The sequence below is a fragment of the Festucalex cinctus genome, chromosome 1 (genome assembly GCF_051991245.1).
Source record: "Festucalex cinctus isolate MCC-2025b chromosome 1, RoL_Fcin_1.0, whole genome shotgun sequence".
NCBI lineage: Eukaryota > Metazoa > Chordata > Actinopteri > Syngnathiformes > Syngnathidae > Festucalex > Festucalex cinctus.
The window spans coordinates 40,496,081-40,513,326 of NC_135411.1; the positions used below are offsets into that span (position 1 = coordinate 40,496,081).

At 44.8% G+C, this 17,246-nt stretch overlaps 1 protein-coding gene across 1 annotated transcript in view; it reads left to right on the forward strand.

The window, feature by feature from the left end:
- Nucleotides 1-7,461: 7,461 nt before the first annotated feature.
- Nucleotides 7,462-17,246, forward strand: part of gpr158b (G protein-coupled receptor 158b) — a 67,219-nt gene continuing 57,434 nt past the window's right edge. Inside the window, exons 1-2 of the mRNA XM_077535640.1 lie at nucleotides 7,462-8,633; nucleotides 15,843-15,948. Coding sequence (XP_077391766.1) covers nucleotides 7,810-8,633; nucleotides 15,843-15,948 — 930 coding nt within the window. The 5' untranslated portion in view covers nucleotides 7,462-7,809. The remainder of the gene's footprint in view (nucleotides 8,634-15,842; nucleotides 15,949-17,246) is intronic.

A 17,246-nucleotide genomic window follows, 5' to 3' on the forward strand; every position in this document is an offset into this window, starting at 1 on the left:
TAATCTTGATAAACACCTCTCTGCTTTTGCTTGCATGTACTCACTATCTTTACCTTGGTTTTATGTCATCATAAAATTGAGCTCTAGTGTCATTGTCAATGCTGCTGGGCCAAACAGGTTGCGATCTTCATTATCGATCGTAGTGGACATCATGTAAGGAGGGCTCTGCAATCTGCACTTTCGACTGCCATGACAACGGCCTCTGAGTCACCCCGGGCAGTGTGACGCCCATCTTCAGTCGTGACCATTCCTGCAAAGTGTTACAGAAGACCAGGCATGTTTTCACAAAACTGCAAGCAATGTTCACGTCGTGTTCTTGTCAACAGATGACAGAATTCAGCAAAGAAGAATCACACAAGAACTAAGCTTGCTTGGTAGAAATAAATGAGAAAATATTTGATTTGTCTGAAAGCGACATTTGGAGGAAATACATCATAAAATGATTCCCAAAAAGCTAGGGAAATTATGTTTTTGTTTCACAGTTCTATGCTTCATGGCTCCAATCTCTGGTCTGAGCTTCCCTTTTGAATGGCCTCCCCGTGCTTCCGTGGGATTTCTCCAGTCACTATCTCTCATTCCAAATAGATGGAGACTATTGAAGAACATATATATATATATATATATATATATATATATATATATATATATATATATATATATATATATATATATATATATATATATATATATTTATTTATTTATTAGAGCTGTCAAACGATTACATTTTTTAATCAGATTAATCACATCGTAGAATTTTGATTAATCATGATTAATCACTGACTTAAAAAGCTTTTTTCCCCAACATTTTTGCCCGCTGCACACGCTCATCCTGCTTTTTGTCACGCCGCCACCAGGCGTGGCGGTTCATGCTTTTATTTTTGTGTCTCTGTTTCCCGTTTTACTTTGAAATCCTAACTCTCCTCTCACCCCAGGTCACTTGCCCTTCCTGCCACGCCATAATTACCGGTCCCCGCCCTTGATTATCACCACCTGCCACCAATCACCTACTGCAATAAAAGCCACCTGCATTCTCCCCTCAGTGCCGAAGTGTCACCGTCAGTGCATGGAAGCGTCCACAGTCCTTATGTCCTCGTTCCTGTTGCCTAGCGTTGTTGCCTTGTTTTTGTGCCTTTTCCTCCCTTTTGGAGCGCCTTTAGTTACCCCTTTTGCCTTGTGCCCTTTTTCCTCCCTAGCGGAGCGCTTTCTGTTGTCCCCAGTACCTTTTGCCTGTTTTTTCCTCCCTAGTGGAGCGCTTTTTGTTCTCCACTTTTTCCCCTCCCTGTTCTCCTCTCAGTTTGAGAGGAGACCACTGTTGGCCGGAAATAAACCTGCTGCCTTGGTGGCCTACCTTACGCCTGCGTCTGAGTCCTACTTGACCCCGCCTTGTCAGTACACTTCGGCCAGCATGGACCCAGCAGGCAGGATCGAGGCCGCACTGCAGAGCCAGGAGGCCCGGCTCAACACCCAGGACCAGATCCAACAGACCATGCTGTCCCGGATGGAGGAATTGACCAGCCAGGTCCACGAGCTGGTAAGCCTTTCACGGCGTCGAGCGCCAGCTTCCACCGGACAAATTCCTCCCCCTGAGTTCTCTGTACCGACCACGCCTTTCACCGGGGTAGGATTGAGACTGGCCTCCCCGGAACGATACTCCGGTGAACCCGGACGCTGTCAGACTTTTCTCACAGAATGCGACATTCATTTTGAACAGTTACCACAGGCATTTCCCACAGCCCGATCCCGAGTGGCCTTCATGGTATCTCACCTGACGGGTCGGGCCAAAACCTGGGCGACCGCGGAATGGGCCAGGGGTTCCTCGGTCTGCCAAAGCGTACAGGACTTTCAAATCGCTTTGCGCCGAGTTTTTGATCCAGAAAACCATGACCGAGAGAAGGCACGAGCACTGAGTCGACTTCAGCAAGGCAAGGAATCTGTCAGCGACTATGCAATTCGCTTTCGAACGTTGGCAACGGACAGTGGCTGGAATGCCATCGCACTCCACGACCATTTTTTGAAAGGACTCTCACCAGCTATTCAAGAGCTTCTGGTTCCCGTCGATCTCCCCGCGGACTTGGACGCCTTGATTTCCCTCGCTATCCGGACCGATCATCGTCGCCAGGAGCTGGCCAAGATCGGCGGACCGCGAAGGAGGGAGGAACCCACCCCCTGGACGCGGACACCGGAGGCCGGAAGGCCGCGATTCATCGCTCCTTCCCGACCGGAACCGGGAGAGGTGGACCTCGCTAGCGACGAACCCATGCAACTGGGAAGGGCTCGGCTTTCGCCGGAGGAGAGGCAGCGCCGACGCCGAGAGGGCCGCTGCTACTATTGTGGAGGTCTTGGACACTTGGTGGAATCCTGCTCCACAAAGGGCCACTCCCCGGTGAGTCCTCCGGCACCCCGACCCGCCAAGAGTCACAGACTTACGCAAATCCAGATAACCCACCACAATGTCTCCCTAGATCTGCCAGCCCTCATCGACTCCGGATCAGACGAAAGTCTCATGGACTGGGAGCTCGTAAAGCATATACGAGCCGCCACCGAACCCCTTTCTTTGACCATCCAGGCTCGAGCGCTGAATGGCAAGGAGCTCTTCCAAATCACCCACATCACTGAACCTCTGGAAGTCCGAATCGGACCTCACTTCGAGACTCTCCGTTTCCATGTTTTCCACGCCGCTTCCCCCACTTTGGTTCTGGGACACCCTTGGCTGTGTCTACATGGCCCCAGAATCGACTGGAACACTGGAGTTGTGCTGGAGTGGGGAAAAGACTGCAGCTCTCACAGGTTGGAACAACCCGCACCCCGAAATTCCACAGCCCAGGTGACTCTCGTCCCACCGGCTCAAGAAGAGTACCCGAACTTGCACACTGTTCCCTCCTGCTACCACCATCTGCGGGAGGTCTTCAGCAAGACCAAAGCCATGACTCTCCCTCCACACCGCCCATATGATTGCCCGATCGATCTGATTCCCGGCTCAACCATTCCCAAGGGGAGACTGTACTCGGTCTCTGGACCCGAACGCCAAGCCATGAACAGTTACATTGACGAATCCTTGAAAGCCGGCCTCATCCGACCGTCTTCCTCGCCTGCAGGAGCAGGCTTCTTCTTTGTGAGCAAGAAGGATGGATCCCTACGCCCATGCATTGACTACAGCCCCTTGAATGACATCACGGTCAAGAACCGGTACCCATTGCCATTGATGTCCTCTGTGTTTGACCAGTTGCAACAAGCTAGAATCTTCACAAAGCTCGATCTCCGCAACGCCTATCACCTCATCCGGATCCGCGAGGGAGATGAGTGGAAGACTGGTTTTAACACGCCCCGGGGACATTACGAGTACCTCGTCATGCCTTTCGGACTCACCAATGCCCCAGCAGTTTTTCAGGCCATGATTAATGAGGTACTAAAGGACTTTATTGATCACTTTGTATACGTTTACTTGGACGACATACTAATATACTCTCCTGACCTAACGAGCCATCGAGACCATGTAAGCCGAGTTCTGCAGCGCCTCCTGGATCATCAATTGTACGTGAAAGCGGAAAAAAGCCTGTTTCACGTCAACACTATCTCCTTCCTGGGATTCGTCGTGTCACCGGGAAAAGTAGAGATGGAGGCAGACAAGGTCAGCGCCGTGCGAGATTGGCCCACGCCGGATTCACGGAAAAAAGTCCAGCAATTCCTCGGATTCGCCAATTTTTACCGTCGATTCATTAGAAACTTCAGCACCATTGCCGCTCCCCTACACGCCTTGACCTCCCCACAAGTTCGTTTCTTTTGGACCCCGGAAGCCGAAAAGGCATTCAAAGACTTGAAACTTCGCTTCACCAACGCCCCAATCCTCAAAGTTCCTGACCCCAAACGCCAGTTCGTGGTCGAGGTGGACGCCTCGAGCATAGGGATTGGGGCAGTATTGTCCCAGCGCTGCCAGGAGGACGGAAAAACACATCCCTGCGCATTCCTCTCACGGAAACTATCCAAGGCAGAACGCAATTACTCGGTCGGAGATCGGGAGCTTCTCGCGGTAAAAGTGGCTCTTGAAGAGTGGAGACACTGGTTGGAGGGCGCCGAACTTCCTTTCGTGATCTGGACCGACCACCGAAACCTAGAATACTTACGTCAAGCTAAAAGACTCAACCCTCGACAGGCCAGATGGTCTTTGTTTTTTAACCGCTTCGTATTCTCTCTTACGTACAGACCAGGCAGCAAAAATGTCAAGGCTGACGCCTTGTCAAGAGTTCACGAGTCCGAGCCATTGGAAGCCGAGCCTGAGACCATTCTGCCCCGGGACTGCATAGTCGGGGCCATGAGATGGCAAATCGAGGACGATGTCAAAGAGGCGCTGCGTAACATCACTCCCCCCACGTCATGTCCACCACGTCGACTCTTCGTGCCGGAGGAGCTAAGGTCCCAGGTAATACACTGGGCTCACACATCACGGCTATTTTGTCATCCTGGTGTCCGCAGGACCATGTATGCTGTTGCCCGGAGATTCTGGTGGCCGGCAATGGAGACCACGATAAAGGAATACGTCGCTGCCTGTCCGACTTGTGCCCGCAATAAAACTTCAAATCAGTCTCGGATGGGCCTTCTCCAACCGTTACCGATCCCATCCAGACCATGGGCAGAAATATCATTGGACTTTGTGACTGGACTGCCCCCATCCCATGGTAAAACCACAATCCTCACAGTTGTTGACAGATTCTCCAAAATGGTTCGCTTCATTCCACTATCCAAGCTCCCATCCGCCAAAACTACCGCAGACATCATGATCCACCACATATTCCGGTTTTATGGATTCCCGCTACACATCGTCTCCGACCGTGGACCACAGTTCATCTCCCGTTTCTGGACGCAATTCTGCAAAGCCCTAGGAGCCAAGGCCAACCTCACGTCAGGGTACCACCCGGAGGCCAATGGACAGGCGGAAAGATTAAACCAGCAACTCGAAACGGGCCTCCGATGCCTCGTCTCCCAGAACCCGACTACCTGGAGCACTTACCTGGTTTGGGTTGAGCTCGCACATAACTCTTTACCCACTTCTGCCACAGGTCTCACCCCGTTCAAGTGTGTCCATGGCTACGATCCCCCATTCTTCGCCGAACTGGAAGAGGAGGTAACGGTCCCCTCGGTCAAAGCCATGATCCGTCGGTGCCACAAGGTCTGGTCGGCAGCCCGGACGGCGCTTCAACGCCAGGGAGACCGGGTAAAGAGGGCCGCCGACCGGAAGAGGAGACCGGCTCCAGAATACCGCCCAGGCCAGCGAGTTTGGCTATCTGCCAAACACCTCAGGCTCAAGGTACCATGTCCAAAGTTGGCCCCGCGATTTGTGGGGCCTTTTCCCGTAACCAAGTCCATAGGACCTGCCGCCGTTCGACTCCGTCTGCCACGGTCCCTCAGAGTTCATCCTACATTCCACGTCAGCCAAGTCAAGCCTGTTCATGAAAGCACACTGGTGCCCTCCGAACCCGACCCACCCCCCCCGGAGATGATTGAAGGCGGCCCCGTTTACAAGGTTAGAAAACTTTTGGATGTTCGTAATCGGGGCCGCGGAAGACAATACCTGGTGGACTGGGAGGGATACGGCCCGGAGGAAAGGCAATGGGTCCCCTCCCGGTTCATCGTTGATCCCTCCCTCATTGATGATTTTTATGCTGAGCACCCTGACATTCCTGGGCCGTCAAGAGCCGGCCGTTGAGGGGGGGGTACTGTCACGCCGCCACCAGGCGTGGCGGTTCATGCTTTTATTTTTGTGTCTCTGTTTCCCGTTTTACTTTGAAATCCTAACTCTCCTCTCACCCCAGGTCACTTGCCCTTCCTGCCACGCCATAATTACCGGTCCCCGCCCTTGATTATCACCACCTGCCACCAATCACCTACTGCAATAAAAGCCACCTGCATTCTCCCCTCAGTGCCGAAGTGTCACCGTCAGTGCATGGAAGCGTCCACAGTCCTTATGTCCTCGTTCCTGTTGCCTAGCGTTGTTGCCTTGTTTTTGTGCCTTTTCCTCCCTTTTGGAGCGCCTTTAGTTACCCCTTTTGCCTTGTGCCCTTTTTCCTCCCTAGCGGAGCGCTTTCTGTTGTCCCCAGTACCTTTTGCCTGTTTTTTCCTCCCTAGTGGAGCGCTTTTTGTTCTCCACTTTTTCCCCTCCCTGTTCTCCTCTCAGTTTGAGAGGAGACCACTGTTGGCCGGAAATAAACCTGCTGCCTTGGTGGCCTACCTTACGCCTGCGTCTGAGTCCTACTTGACCCCGCCTTGTCACTTTTTCTAATCAATTAATTATTTGCATAATTTGAAATGGGAAAAAATTGCCTACGGCATATGTAAGCATTTATTAAATGCTTTACTTTAATGCATGTAGTTATGTTTATTGCTCAAACTCCAACAGCTACCTTTAACGTAACCATCATCCACTGTTGGCTAAAAAGGATCATCTGCAGGCAAAATTAATAGTGTGATTAATCTGTGGTAATACAATGATTAATGTGATATTTTTTTGTGATTAATTAGTTAGCGCTTTAACAGCACTAATATATATATATATATATATTAGGGGTGGGAAAAAAATCGATTCGGCGATATATCGCGATACTACATCGCGCGATTCTCAAATCGATTCAAAAAAAATAAATCGATTTTTTTTTTTTTTTTTTTTTTTTTTAAAGAGCTCAGAATTGTTCATTCGGTAGTCTTACCAATTCAACGTCTTATCATCATTGCCTTTTTTTTGTGTGTGTGTGTGAATCGATTTTTAAACTTCCATTTTTAATGGAAAATATTCAACAAAACGTCTGACTTCGGGTTAGGATTCACACCTTGAGCATGGAAGAATGTTATATGAACGGAACATTAAGCCTTAATATTTTATTTTAATGCTGTTCAAACATGAAACAGATTACAACCTCTATAAGACTGAAATTTCAGATAAATAAATAATACATTTTCATATAAATCTTACACTCTACAAGCTTACTGATTAGTATTTTCTAAATTTGAATGAAAATCGCAACAATCGACTTATAAATTTGTATCGGGATTAATCGGTATCGAATCGTGACCTGTGAATCGTGTCTTTTTTTACTTGTGGAAACCTTTGTAAGTATATGTTTCTGAAAGTGCTATATAAATAAAGTCATACAAAATATTAAAAGTACAATGATGAATTCTGAGTGTGCCCTCTAAACATACTGCACAATGTAGCATCGATCGGTAAATCCAATTGGTGCTAAGGAGCATATATTTCATTATAACATCAGGTTTTACAATGTCAGTCTGAGCAATACAATTGATACACTTAAACTACACGACATACAAGGTATTGTTATGCATAGCACCATTTTCTTCCCACGGGCGCTACTTTCAGAACCGGACAGCTCCAGTCCGTTCCCACGCCCCGCCCACCTCCGGCAGATTGGGGATGAGAAAAGACCACACACAGTCACACTGTCGTGGGTTTGGGCGACGACACCTCAGGTGGTCTTTTCGTTTTTCTTCTTCTTGTTGAGGGGAACTTCAAGAACAATTCGCTCCTTCCCTGTTTTCATCCTCCACCTCTCATATGGAGTGGCCGCTTCCAGTTTGAGGAGGAATCACGTTGATTTTCATTGAGTTACGAAGCTTGTGTTGGCGAGGTTTGAGGGGATCCTGTGTGCAATGAAAAGTGGGAAATTACTGTCGACTGTAGCTTCACTGAGCAGGACACGTCCTCTTGACAGTGCTGCTTAAATCTGTGAGGCTGTTGGTTATGCTCGCAATACTTTTGCGAGTGCTTTCTCCTCGTTGTCCCTGAAGAAGACGAAGGAGGATATGGCGCTCCTCGTGGTCGTGCTTCTGCAAACGGGGCTTGTTTTGGGCTCGAACTACGGCTATGTGGAGTGGTCGGAACACGACGAGAACCCTTCGGTGTTCAGCACCCAAGGCATCAACAGAGAGCCGCCCCGCCACCACCCGACCTATTATCACTCGCCGCCGGCTACCGAGCGCACGGTAGTGGCGCACAAAATCGAGGAGGACCTGCCGAGAGTGGTGACCGCTTTCCTCCACAGTGGCAACTCATCGGCGCTGAGCCAGGTCAGCTGCTCGCGGCGATACGAGCTGAGCAGCCTGCGAGGCGGCCTGCACGTCGCTTCCCACTACTCGCTGCACGGCATCCTGGATACCATGGCGCACGCCACCAACTTTTTGAACATGATCCTGCAGGCCAACAGGTCCCGAGAGGACACCTTGCAGCGGGACCTTCACTGGTATCAAGCGCTGGTTCGAAGCATGCTGGAAGGGGACCCTAAAATCCACAGAGCCGTGGTAAGCTTCCACAGGGACGCACGGGCACCGAGCCCGCACGTCTTTCTGGAGGCGACCAGGAGCCAGAAGGAGGTGGTGCTGCAGGACCGGCTGCTAAGGAGCAGGAGCCCCGAGTCCGAGTGGTTGAACGAGTTCAGGGACGGAAGGAGAGCACATACGCACAGAAGGGGATCGGACCCCAAGACTGGAGTTTACCTTCTGGACAAGAATCAGATCAAGTGGTCTGCACCCTACCTGGAGTGCGAACACGGGGCCTTTGTGCCCTATTGGCTTCTCACCTTGTCAGCCGGCTTCTATGGACTCAAGAGAGACTCTGCACTCGAGTTCAGGTGAGAGAAAATTGTTGTGGGATCAGGCAACAGAGAGCTAATTAGGGCTGGGTATTGCCGCCAACCTCACGATACGATACATATGTATCCCAAATAAGAAACATTTTATTTCATTTTTTTTAAACAAAATATAGGAAAATTGGTACACTGAGACACGTGCCATGTTAAGTTTATCAATAAATAAATGTAGACATTCTTCCTCTGCTTTCATTTTTCTTAGCAAGACAGTGTCCAATCACCGGTGAGCTATTTTTGCATTAATTGAAGGCAATTAACTTCAAAGACGCTGCTGGTTTTTATTTTTTAGGTACAATGCAAGCCGCAAAGGCAAACGTGAACTGCCGATTTAAAGTTAACGAGCAATATCGATTCTGACACCTGCGTATCGTTACGTGTATTGTGATGAGGCCCGCAACGATATATTGCCGTATCGATTTTTTGAGCACACCCCTAGAGCTAATTAGATCTAACCAACTTCAAAATGTTGAAGAGGGGTGGGAAAATATTTAGCACAAAGGAGTAACTGAGGAACAGTTTATATCTTGTCTGTGGGCAGTCCATAAACGAAAGTACAAGTAGCCCAATCTGTTCAATGAGCTCCCTTAGGACACTTCGCAAACAACAAAATAATAATTTTAGAATATAACACGTTTTTTTGTTTTTGTTTGTTTTTTAATTAACTAGACTATATAGATATGCTAGAGTGACTTTCTCACAAAATGTTTCATCATGATGAATACAGACATCAGTATGATATCAGCATCCTTACTTGTTCACATGATTACATATTTTGTCATACATTTATTTCAAATCAATTCCTTTCATTATTCAATAGTCAGTGATGTAGAGAAAACATGGCACTAAGGGGGTGATAAGAGGTTTAGGAGTGCTGAGTTCCTGGCCAGGCGAGATAAATTTCACTACAGTACTTTGTACATTTTAATGAACTTTCTAAGAGAAGCATAACCCTTTTGGGAAAGTCTGTGTAAACTGTCAAATCTGATAAAGCCACGGCAAAAGACGAATGGATTGGATTTTCAAAACAATCAGGTTGTAATCAAATATCTGGGGCAAGACAACTTTTGATTTAGTAGCACCTCTTTATACACACTAACAGTATACATTATCTTCTGGAGAAAACCCGCCCCCTTGTATAGTGAGTAGCCGACTAAAAATACCAAAAAAGGACCTTGGACTTCGACCAGAAATATCATGCATTAAATGACATCCCAGATTTAATATGATGTCGGTCAACACTTTGTAGTTAACAGCTTCAACTCTTCTGAGAAGGCGGTTCACAAGCTTTAAGAGTGTGATTACAGGAATTTGTGACCATTCTTCTACATTTGTGAGGGAACACACCGATTGACTTACTGTTGGACGAGAAGGCCAGGCTCTCAGTCTTCATTCTAAAACATCCCATAGGTGTTGGACTTGTATCAGTTTGAGGTCAGGATTCTGTGCAGTCCAGTCAAGTTCATACATTAGCCAGCTCCAAACTGTTCACACAAAATTGGGACTGGGAGTATGGCACAAAATTTCTTGGTATCCTTCAGCAGTCAGAGTTACTTTCACTGGAGCTAAGGGGCCAAATCAAATTCCTGAAAAACAAACAAACACCATGATCCCCCACACTTTTGGCACAATGTCAGTACTGTGACAATCCATTTATGGTGTTCAGGGTCATGGACTAGATAGAGCATATCAGCACTGACGTTGGATTCTCATTCAACATTCAAAACTCTGGGCAATATAGAGTCTTTAATTAACCAAACAGGCATGTGTCAACTGCATACATCACGGTGCCTCATGTTATATCACAATTTGAAAATGTCGCTTAAGTTAAGTCTTATAATGCAGTACAATAACAGTAATGGGGTTAAAGTTGAGAATTTTGTATTCAGGGTGGCTTAAAAAAATTACTCAGTTATTAAAATATACTGTACCACTTCTTACATTACATGATTATCTATCCATCCATTTTCTTGACTGCTTATTCCTCACAACCGTCGCTGGGGGTGCTGGAGCCTATCTCAGCTGGCTTTGGGCAGTAAGCGGGGTACACCCTGGACTGGTTGCCAGCCAATCGCAGTACATGATTATGTCAAAGTGCAAATACTAACATAGCATTTATATAAGAAAACAGATAGTGAAGAAGCTATATAAACATTTGCAATTTAAAATGTTCTCCTGTCAAAGCACAGCTGGGCATCTTCTTCATGTGTACAACTACTGAGGAGCACTGAAGGCTTTATGCATCCCTCCAGAGTGTCGTTTATGTGAGTGGTTGCAATTATGCATGTTAAAACACCCAGGATTCTCATATGGCAAAGAGGTGCAACAATCAATATTACTATGAGTAAACAATAATGGATGTATAAAGAGTGGCATTTGGACACTGTTGCCAAGATGAATTGAGGTGTCTCAAACAGCAAGGTTTAGTTTGATCATAAAGAAAGCTTGGAGAAAAGGCAGTAGGTGATTATTGATATTTGCTGCATGTGTTGGTTTTTGTAGCCAAATTAGTTGTGATTATTTATGCCCCATTGTGGCATATGGTCATTCAGCTGTCAATTATGCAAGTTCGATTTCGATAAAAACACACTCATCTAAAATTAAGAATTTTGTCAACTTTATCAATCAAGTGATTTTTTTTTGCCAACTTCAATCAAAAATGACTATGGCATTGAACAATGACAAAATATTTGCATAATAGCCAAACAAAATCTTTCCTTTACCTTAAGAAGTCACCCCAAAAATTGTGAGGTTTTCAGTGGATCCCAAAACACAAATAAGTGAATTTACAAACAAATTTATTTACAACAAAAACTAGGCACATAGGTAAAAGTACAACAAAAAGAGCTTGCAATGGCGAGAGAAAATTTACTAACAAAAAACGCACACAACAATACACGGAACTGTAAATACACTTAAGCCAGTCCAAAAAGGCATCAGGGCAAAGTACAACAAAAATCTTCAAGAATTTACAAGGAACAAGACAGGAAGGCAAGATCAAAGTCGATGCTATCTTGGACTGAGGCATGAGTAAGCGAATAGTCCAACAAAAGACAGGAGCAGAAGCTGCCTCTTAAATACACAAGACATAATTGCTGATGAGCAGCAGCTGTGCAGAGGCATGGGCTCCACCGCAGGTCAGGCGCAAACTGGAATTACAACAATAAGACAACTGAGAGCACAGCCTGCAGGCATGGAACATGACAATTTTTTTTTACAATACTATGTTATATGTCCCTCAACTAGTCTATACACTGCATTCTGTTTATAGAACATGAGTTAAGTAATATCCATCAGTTTTTATCCATCTCAGGGGGCACACTTTGCCAAAAGCTTTCGAATGAAAATGATGTCATAGTTACTCTGGGCTCAGGGAACGACCAATCATGGCTCTGCTTCACAAACCAACCGAGTCATTGGTTGTTTCCTGAGCCCTGAGCAACCGTGATGTCAATTTCACGCAACAGCAAATAGCAAAATGGCCTCCGCTGATGGATAAAAACGGTGGATTTTGCTGCTTAACTCGTACTCCACTTAAAACAATATTAACAAGAATACTGCCATGATATGTGGAGTATGGATGTGTTGGATGGACCCAAAGGCGGAGAAACAAGGCAGGGAGACAGACAGGAAGGGCGACATGAGGAACTTTATTGACAAAGATGGGGACGGACATGACAGGACGGAATGTGAGCAGACTGGTTGCCAGGACTGGACTGAACATGGACAGACTTGGCATGACGTGGACAGACTTGTCAGGACGGGGACAGACTTGTCAGGACGGGGACAGACTTGGAAGGACGTGGACAGACTTGGTATGACGTGGACAGACTTGGCAAGATGTGGACAGACTTGGCAGCAAAGACTTGGCAGGACAGACTTGACTCGACAACGTGGAGGGAGACTTGGCTTGGAGGTGAGAGAGAGACACTTGACCAGTCGTGGAGAACTTGACCAGACGTGGATAAACTTGACCAGACTTGGCGAAACTTGACTCGACCACACCACACTACAAGACAAGACAAGACAAGACAAGACAAGACAAGACAAGACAAGACAAGACAAGACAAGACCAGATAATGCTACCACAACGCGTGAACAAACACCACTGACTATATACAACACTAACGAGACACTAACAAGACACACCTGGGAAACACAGCAGGCAGAGAGCACTAATTAGCAATACATACGGGGAGGGGAGACACACACAGGTGGATGAGGTTAACTAAGACAAGACAAACCAGACAAGAGACGAAATAAACATCCAAAAACTAAACCAAAAAATCCAACCCCGCAAAACCGAAACATGACAAATACCCTGTTTAGACTAGTGGGGTTGCATCGAATATGTTATTGTAAAGAACATTTTTGGGTTGATATCCGCTAATAATTTCCACTGTGTGACGGCATACGTGCATTTTGATTGGCTGTTATTTGCGATATCACCATATCATGCAACTGTACAGAAAAACCAGTGGCAGTGACTTGGCCACTTGAGAAATCTTGTAGCAGAACCTCACACACTGCATGAGTGTGCTGTGGAGTTCTGCTGTATTGTTCAGTGCGCAGCCGTTGTTTATTTTCGAAAGTCGCTGAGAGCCACAGCAAATGGATCAAAGAGCCTCACGCAGCTCTGGAGCCGCGGGTTGCTGACAATTAAAATGGTGCTTTAATACAGCACATACATCAAACCCTGATTTGTAAATTAGGTGTGGAGAATATTTAAAATAAAATTTCCTCCTCATTTGAGCCGGAAATGTTTAGCTGCTTCCTCCAGTCATGTCAGTGCTGTGATGATGTTTCTAAAAATAGAACGTCTGGACAAAAAGCTTTCGCCTTTCTTCATATTCTTGTGAAATTTCCCTCTTTTTTTACTCTCTGCACGTCCCATTTTTTAATTCAAAAATTCAAAATACATTAAGACCTTGTGACAGTGAGAGATGTCGAAGTAGCTGTCACACCTCACTGCTTTCTGTCTCACTCAAGCTTTGACTGTCTCACGCACACACAGACTATTTTCCTCTCTCATTCTGTCTGGTTGTGTACTATGGAGGAGAGGTGGTGGTGAAATCCTCTCTCCATGGTTGTTTGTTCCACTTCCCTCTTCCCTGCAGGCAGATGGAGACAGCGGGTGTCGGGATCATCCACAGGAACACAAAAGAGAAAAGGAGAAGGGGACATTTCAAAGTGTGACACAAGGGAGTTATTTTGAACACGACGGCACATTGGGTGCACAGTGCAATAGTTCAGACTTAGGGTTCGTAGTTTAGGTTCGGGACCGTGCTTATTTTGACTTTGTTAGGCATCTAGTGACACCTATTTTCTTTATATTTCACTAGAAATATTCTTAAACGGTAAAAAGTACCGTGTAGTGATTGGAACATAATTCACCCACGGAACGTTGGGACGAAGGAGGAGTGGGATGGGATGAAAGGATGAAAGGATGAAAGGATAAAAGAACAAAATGTTGGTAGGTCTGTGAGCCTCATGCAGAGTGAGTTGTTGTTGCTGTTAAACGCTGAGAAGCTGATGTCAATAAATCGCCGGTCTTTGGCTCCGGACTTCAACACTCTGCCTCCGACTCCCGTCACTGCTCGCTACACTGCAGTCATTGCCTGCAATAATTTGGTTTATGTTATAGACAAAATTGCAATGTGACCATTAAATACATTAAGTGTTTAAGGCAAGTGTTGCTATCTTACGTTACCGCTGCTGTGTATTAAACAGAATTTCAAGGACATCACAGATCTCTGCAGTATGGCATGAATGATTTATGTTTTATCTCTGTTGTCTGTTTTTCTATGGCTTTTTAAAAGTCATACACTGACCACTTTACATACTGCTGGACCATTATGTCATTCATATACTGTAATTCAATGCAAGAGCTGGATTACATAAAAAACTGTTAACCAAACTGTTAACTGTAGTAGACCTTATGTTGCATACAAATAAGTTCTGTCAAAGTTAAAGTGTTAACTAATTAATGAATCACAAACAGTTCACATTAATCATGTATTAAGGCAGATTAATCACAATATTAATTTTGACAGCGGATGACGCTTTAGCTGACAGCGGATGGTTACATTAAAGGTAGCACAGGTTGTGTTTAATTAACGTAACTACATTTGTTAAAGTAAAGCATTTAATAAATGTATGATATTCAAAATATTAGTTCATGTCAAACTATTGGGGTCTCTTTTTTTATTTTAAATTATGCAAAGAGAAGGATGAGTGTTTGCAAAATATAACAAATGATCTTTAAATTTGGCAGGCAAAAATGTTGATTAAAAAGTCTTTCATTCAGCGATTAATCAAAATTGTAAGATGTGATCAGACTGATTTAAAAATGTAATAGTTTGACAGCTCTAATACAAATACAAATCAAGTCAAGTCAACTTTATTAATATAATTTGGTCATAGAAATGAGCATGTAAATTACTATGTTATGTTGATTTAATTTATCTACCAATACAGGAATACAGTAGTACCAATTAATAGTAAAACAAAGGCACATTTAAATACACATTGATGAATACTTTTACTGTTAACATTTACGTAGACCCACACGCCAATTGTCTAAAAATAGAGTACTAACTCACTACTTTGTTGAAACACAACGAAGTAAAGAACATCACCACTTGCAATCGTCACTTGTCAAGCAATGATGACACTCAATAAAGCAAGAACATAAACATGAAACATGAAACTTTCTAAGTTTGTCACCTCAGCTCCGCCCACAAATACAGAGCGCCTGTATTTGAACAATGAAGATGTCATAGTTTTTTGACAACTATAACCTTTCACATATCACAAACTGTCACCCATATGCTAGTCATTCATTTAAATTAAGATGTCTTTATACTACTGTAGTCTATTACTGACAAGACAGCTTAGTCCCAAGTGTAGGAAGATGTACTTCAATTCTAAAAAATATTTCAGTATTGTTCCCTTTATTGCCTCCCTCACTCTTAACTTCTATGCTTCCTTTACTTTCTTCTCACACACTTGACCTTACTTCTTCTGGAGATTACTTTCTCTACTTTCTAATGATTTTTTTCCGCACAATTCATTTGTCACACTAATTTAACTACAATTTATGTCACACTTTTATTCTCTGTCTTGAGTCACACAGCGTTGGTGCCATCAGTCAGTCCTTTTTCTAATCCTTTGATTGTTTCATGTCCCTGACAGGGGTGTTGTTCGTGTGGATGTGAACTTGCAGGATGTAGACATTGACCAGTGTTCCGACAGTGGCTGGTTTGCTAGGACACATCGCTGCGATCCGATCAGTATGGAAGTAAGTGCTGTTCACTTTAAAGACCTTTTGCTTGATTCATGCACTTTTGCCCCGATGAAGAAGAGTGTTTTTAGAAAAATCACCCGGTTTATATGTGTAAACCAACCATTTGTCGATGGGAGGATGTGTGAGTAGTGGTTGCTTATATATGCTTCCTATCGGAACATTTATTGGATGATGTACATTCCTGATAAGGGCTTATATCTGTAAGCTCTGCTAGAACAAAAAAAAAAAAACAATGTTTTAAAATTTTCTGGTGGAGACCACTGTCATACATCATGTTTTGTCGCGTTTCAGCTGGATGAAGAGACAGCGATGATCCTTGTACTGTCTACATGTGTCAGTGTGCCAGGGGATTTTGCGCGTGAACTTCCACTTTCATGTCAGCCCCATTTAGTTTCATGTGATGTATTGTGTGAAACCTCCTTGACCCCAGCAGGGAGGAGGACAATATAGCTGTTCATGTGTGCATGGCATGTCTGGTAATATGATGTATAATAAATGCAGTGTAATGGATTGCATCAAGATGGTTTGAATACTTGACCGTGCTCTTTGTCTGTGTGCCCACCTTTTGTTCTTTTTTATTAGTTTCAACATTCGGGTTGTGTCTTATGTTCTGATTTGCTCTGCTGCCTTCACTGCATATGTGATAACTTTGTTTGTATGTGCCTCATATTGTTGTTAGCTTGTTCCTACACTTTCCATATATACACACTCTAAAAATGGATGGTTAAAAAAAAAAAAAAAAAAAACTACCAATCCAAACCAACTACCAAACCTTTAACCAAGGTTAAAGCAATACAACACTTATTAATCATTTTCCAGGATTGGATTGGATTTGATTGTGTACAAAGAATTAAAGTGCAAATATCTCTGGCATCTTATTCCCTGAATTTTATTTTAAACTGATTAAGTATCAGAATTTGAACGTACCTTGAGAAACACTATTATCCTGGTCACGTGATCGTGATGACTTATCCCGTGCATAGAACGAAAACCGCCTTCCTCATTTCAATGGGAGTTTGCTGACGTAATTGGCAAAAAAAAGACGTCTTTGATCCCAAATATGCGCCAGTTCTGTTCAGAGTAAAGTCCTCAACACGTCCGGTTTCATGTCATTTCGTGTGGGGGTGAGGCGGTGGGGGGTGGCCACTCCTAATGTGGGCTAAAGCGTGCTTAGCACACGACATGTAGCTTAGCCTAGCAGAGTACAAGTCACCCGGATGTTTACAGTCCACTTCGATTCGCCGGCAGCTAGATCTGCCAGTTTTATTCAGCTTTCGCTTGAAAACAAATCT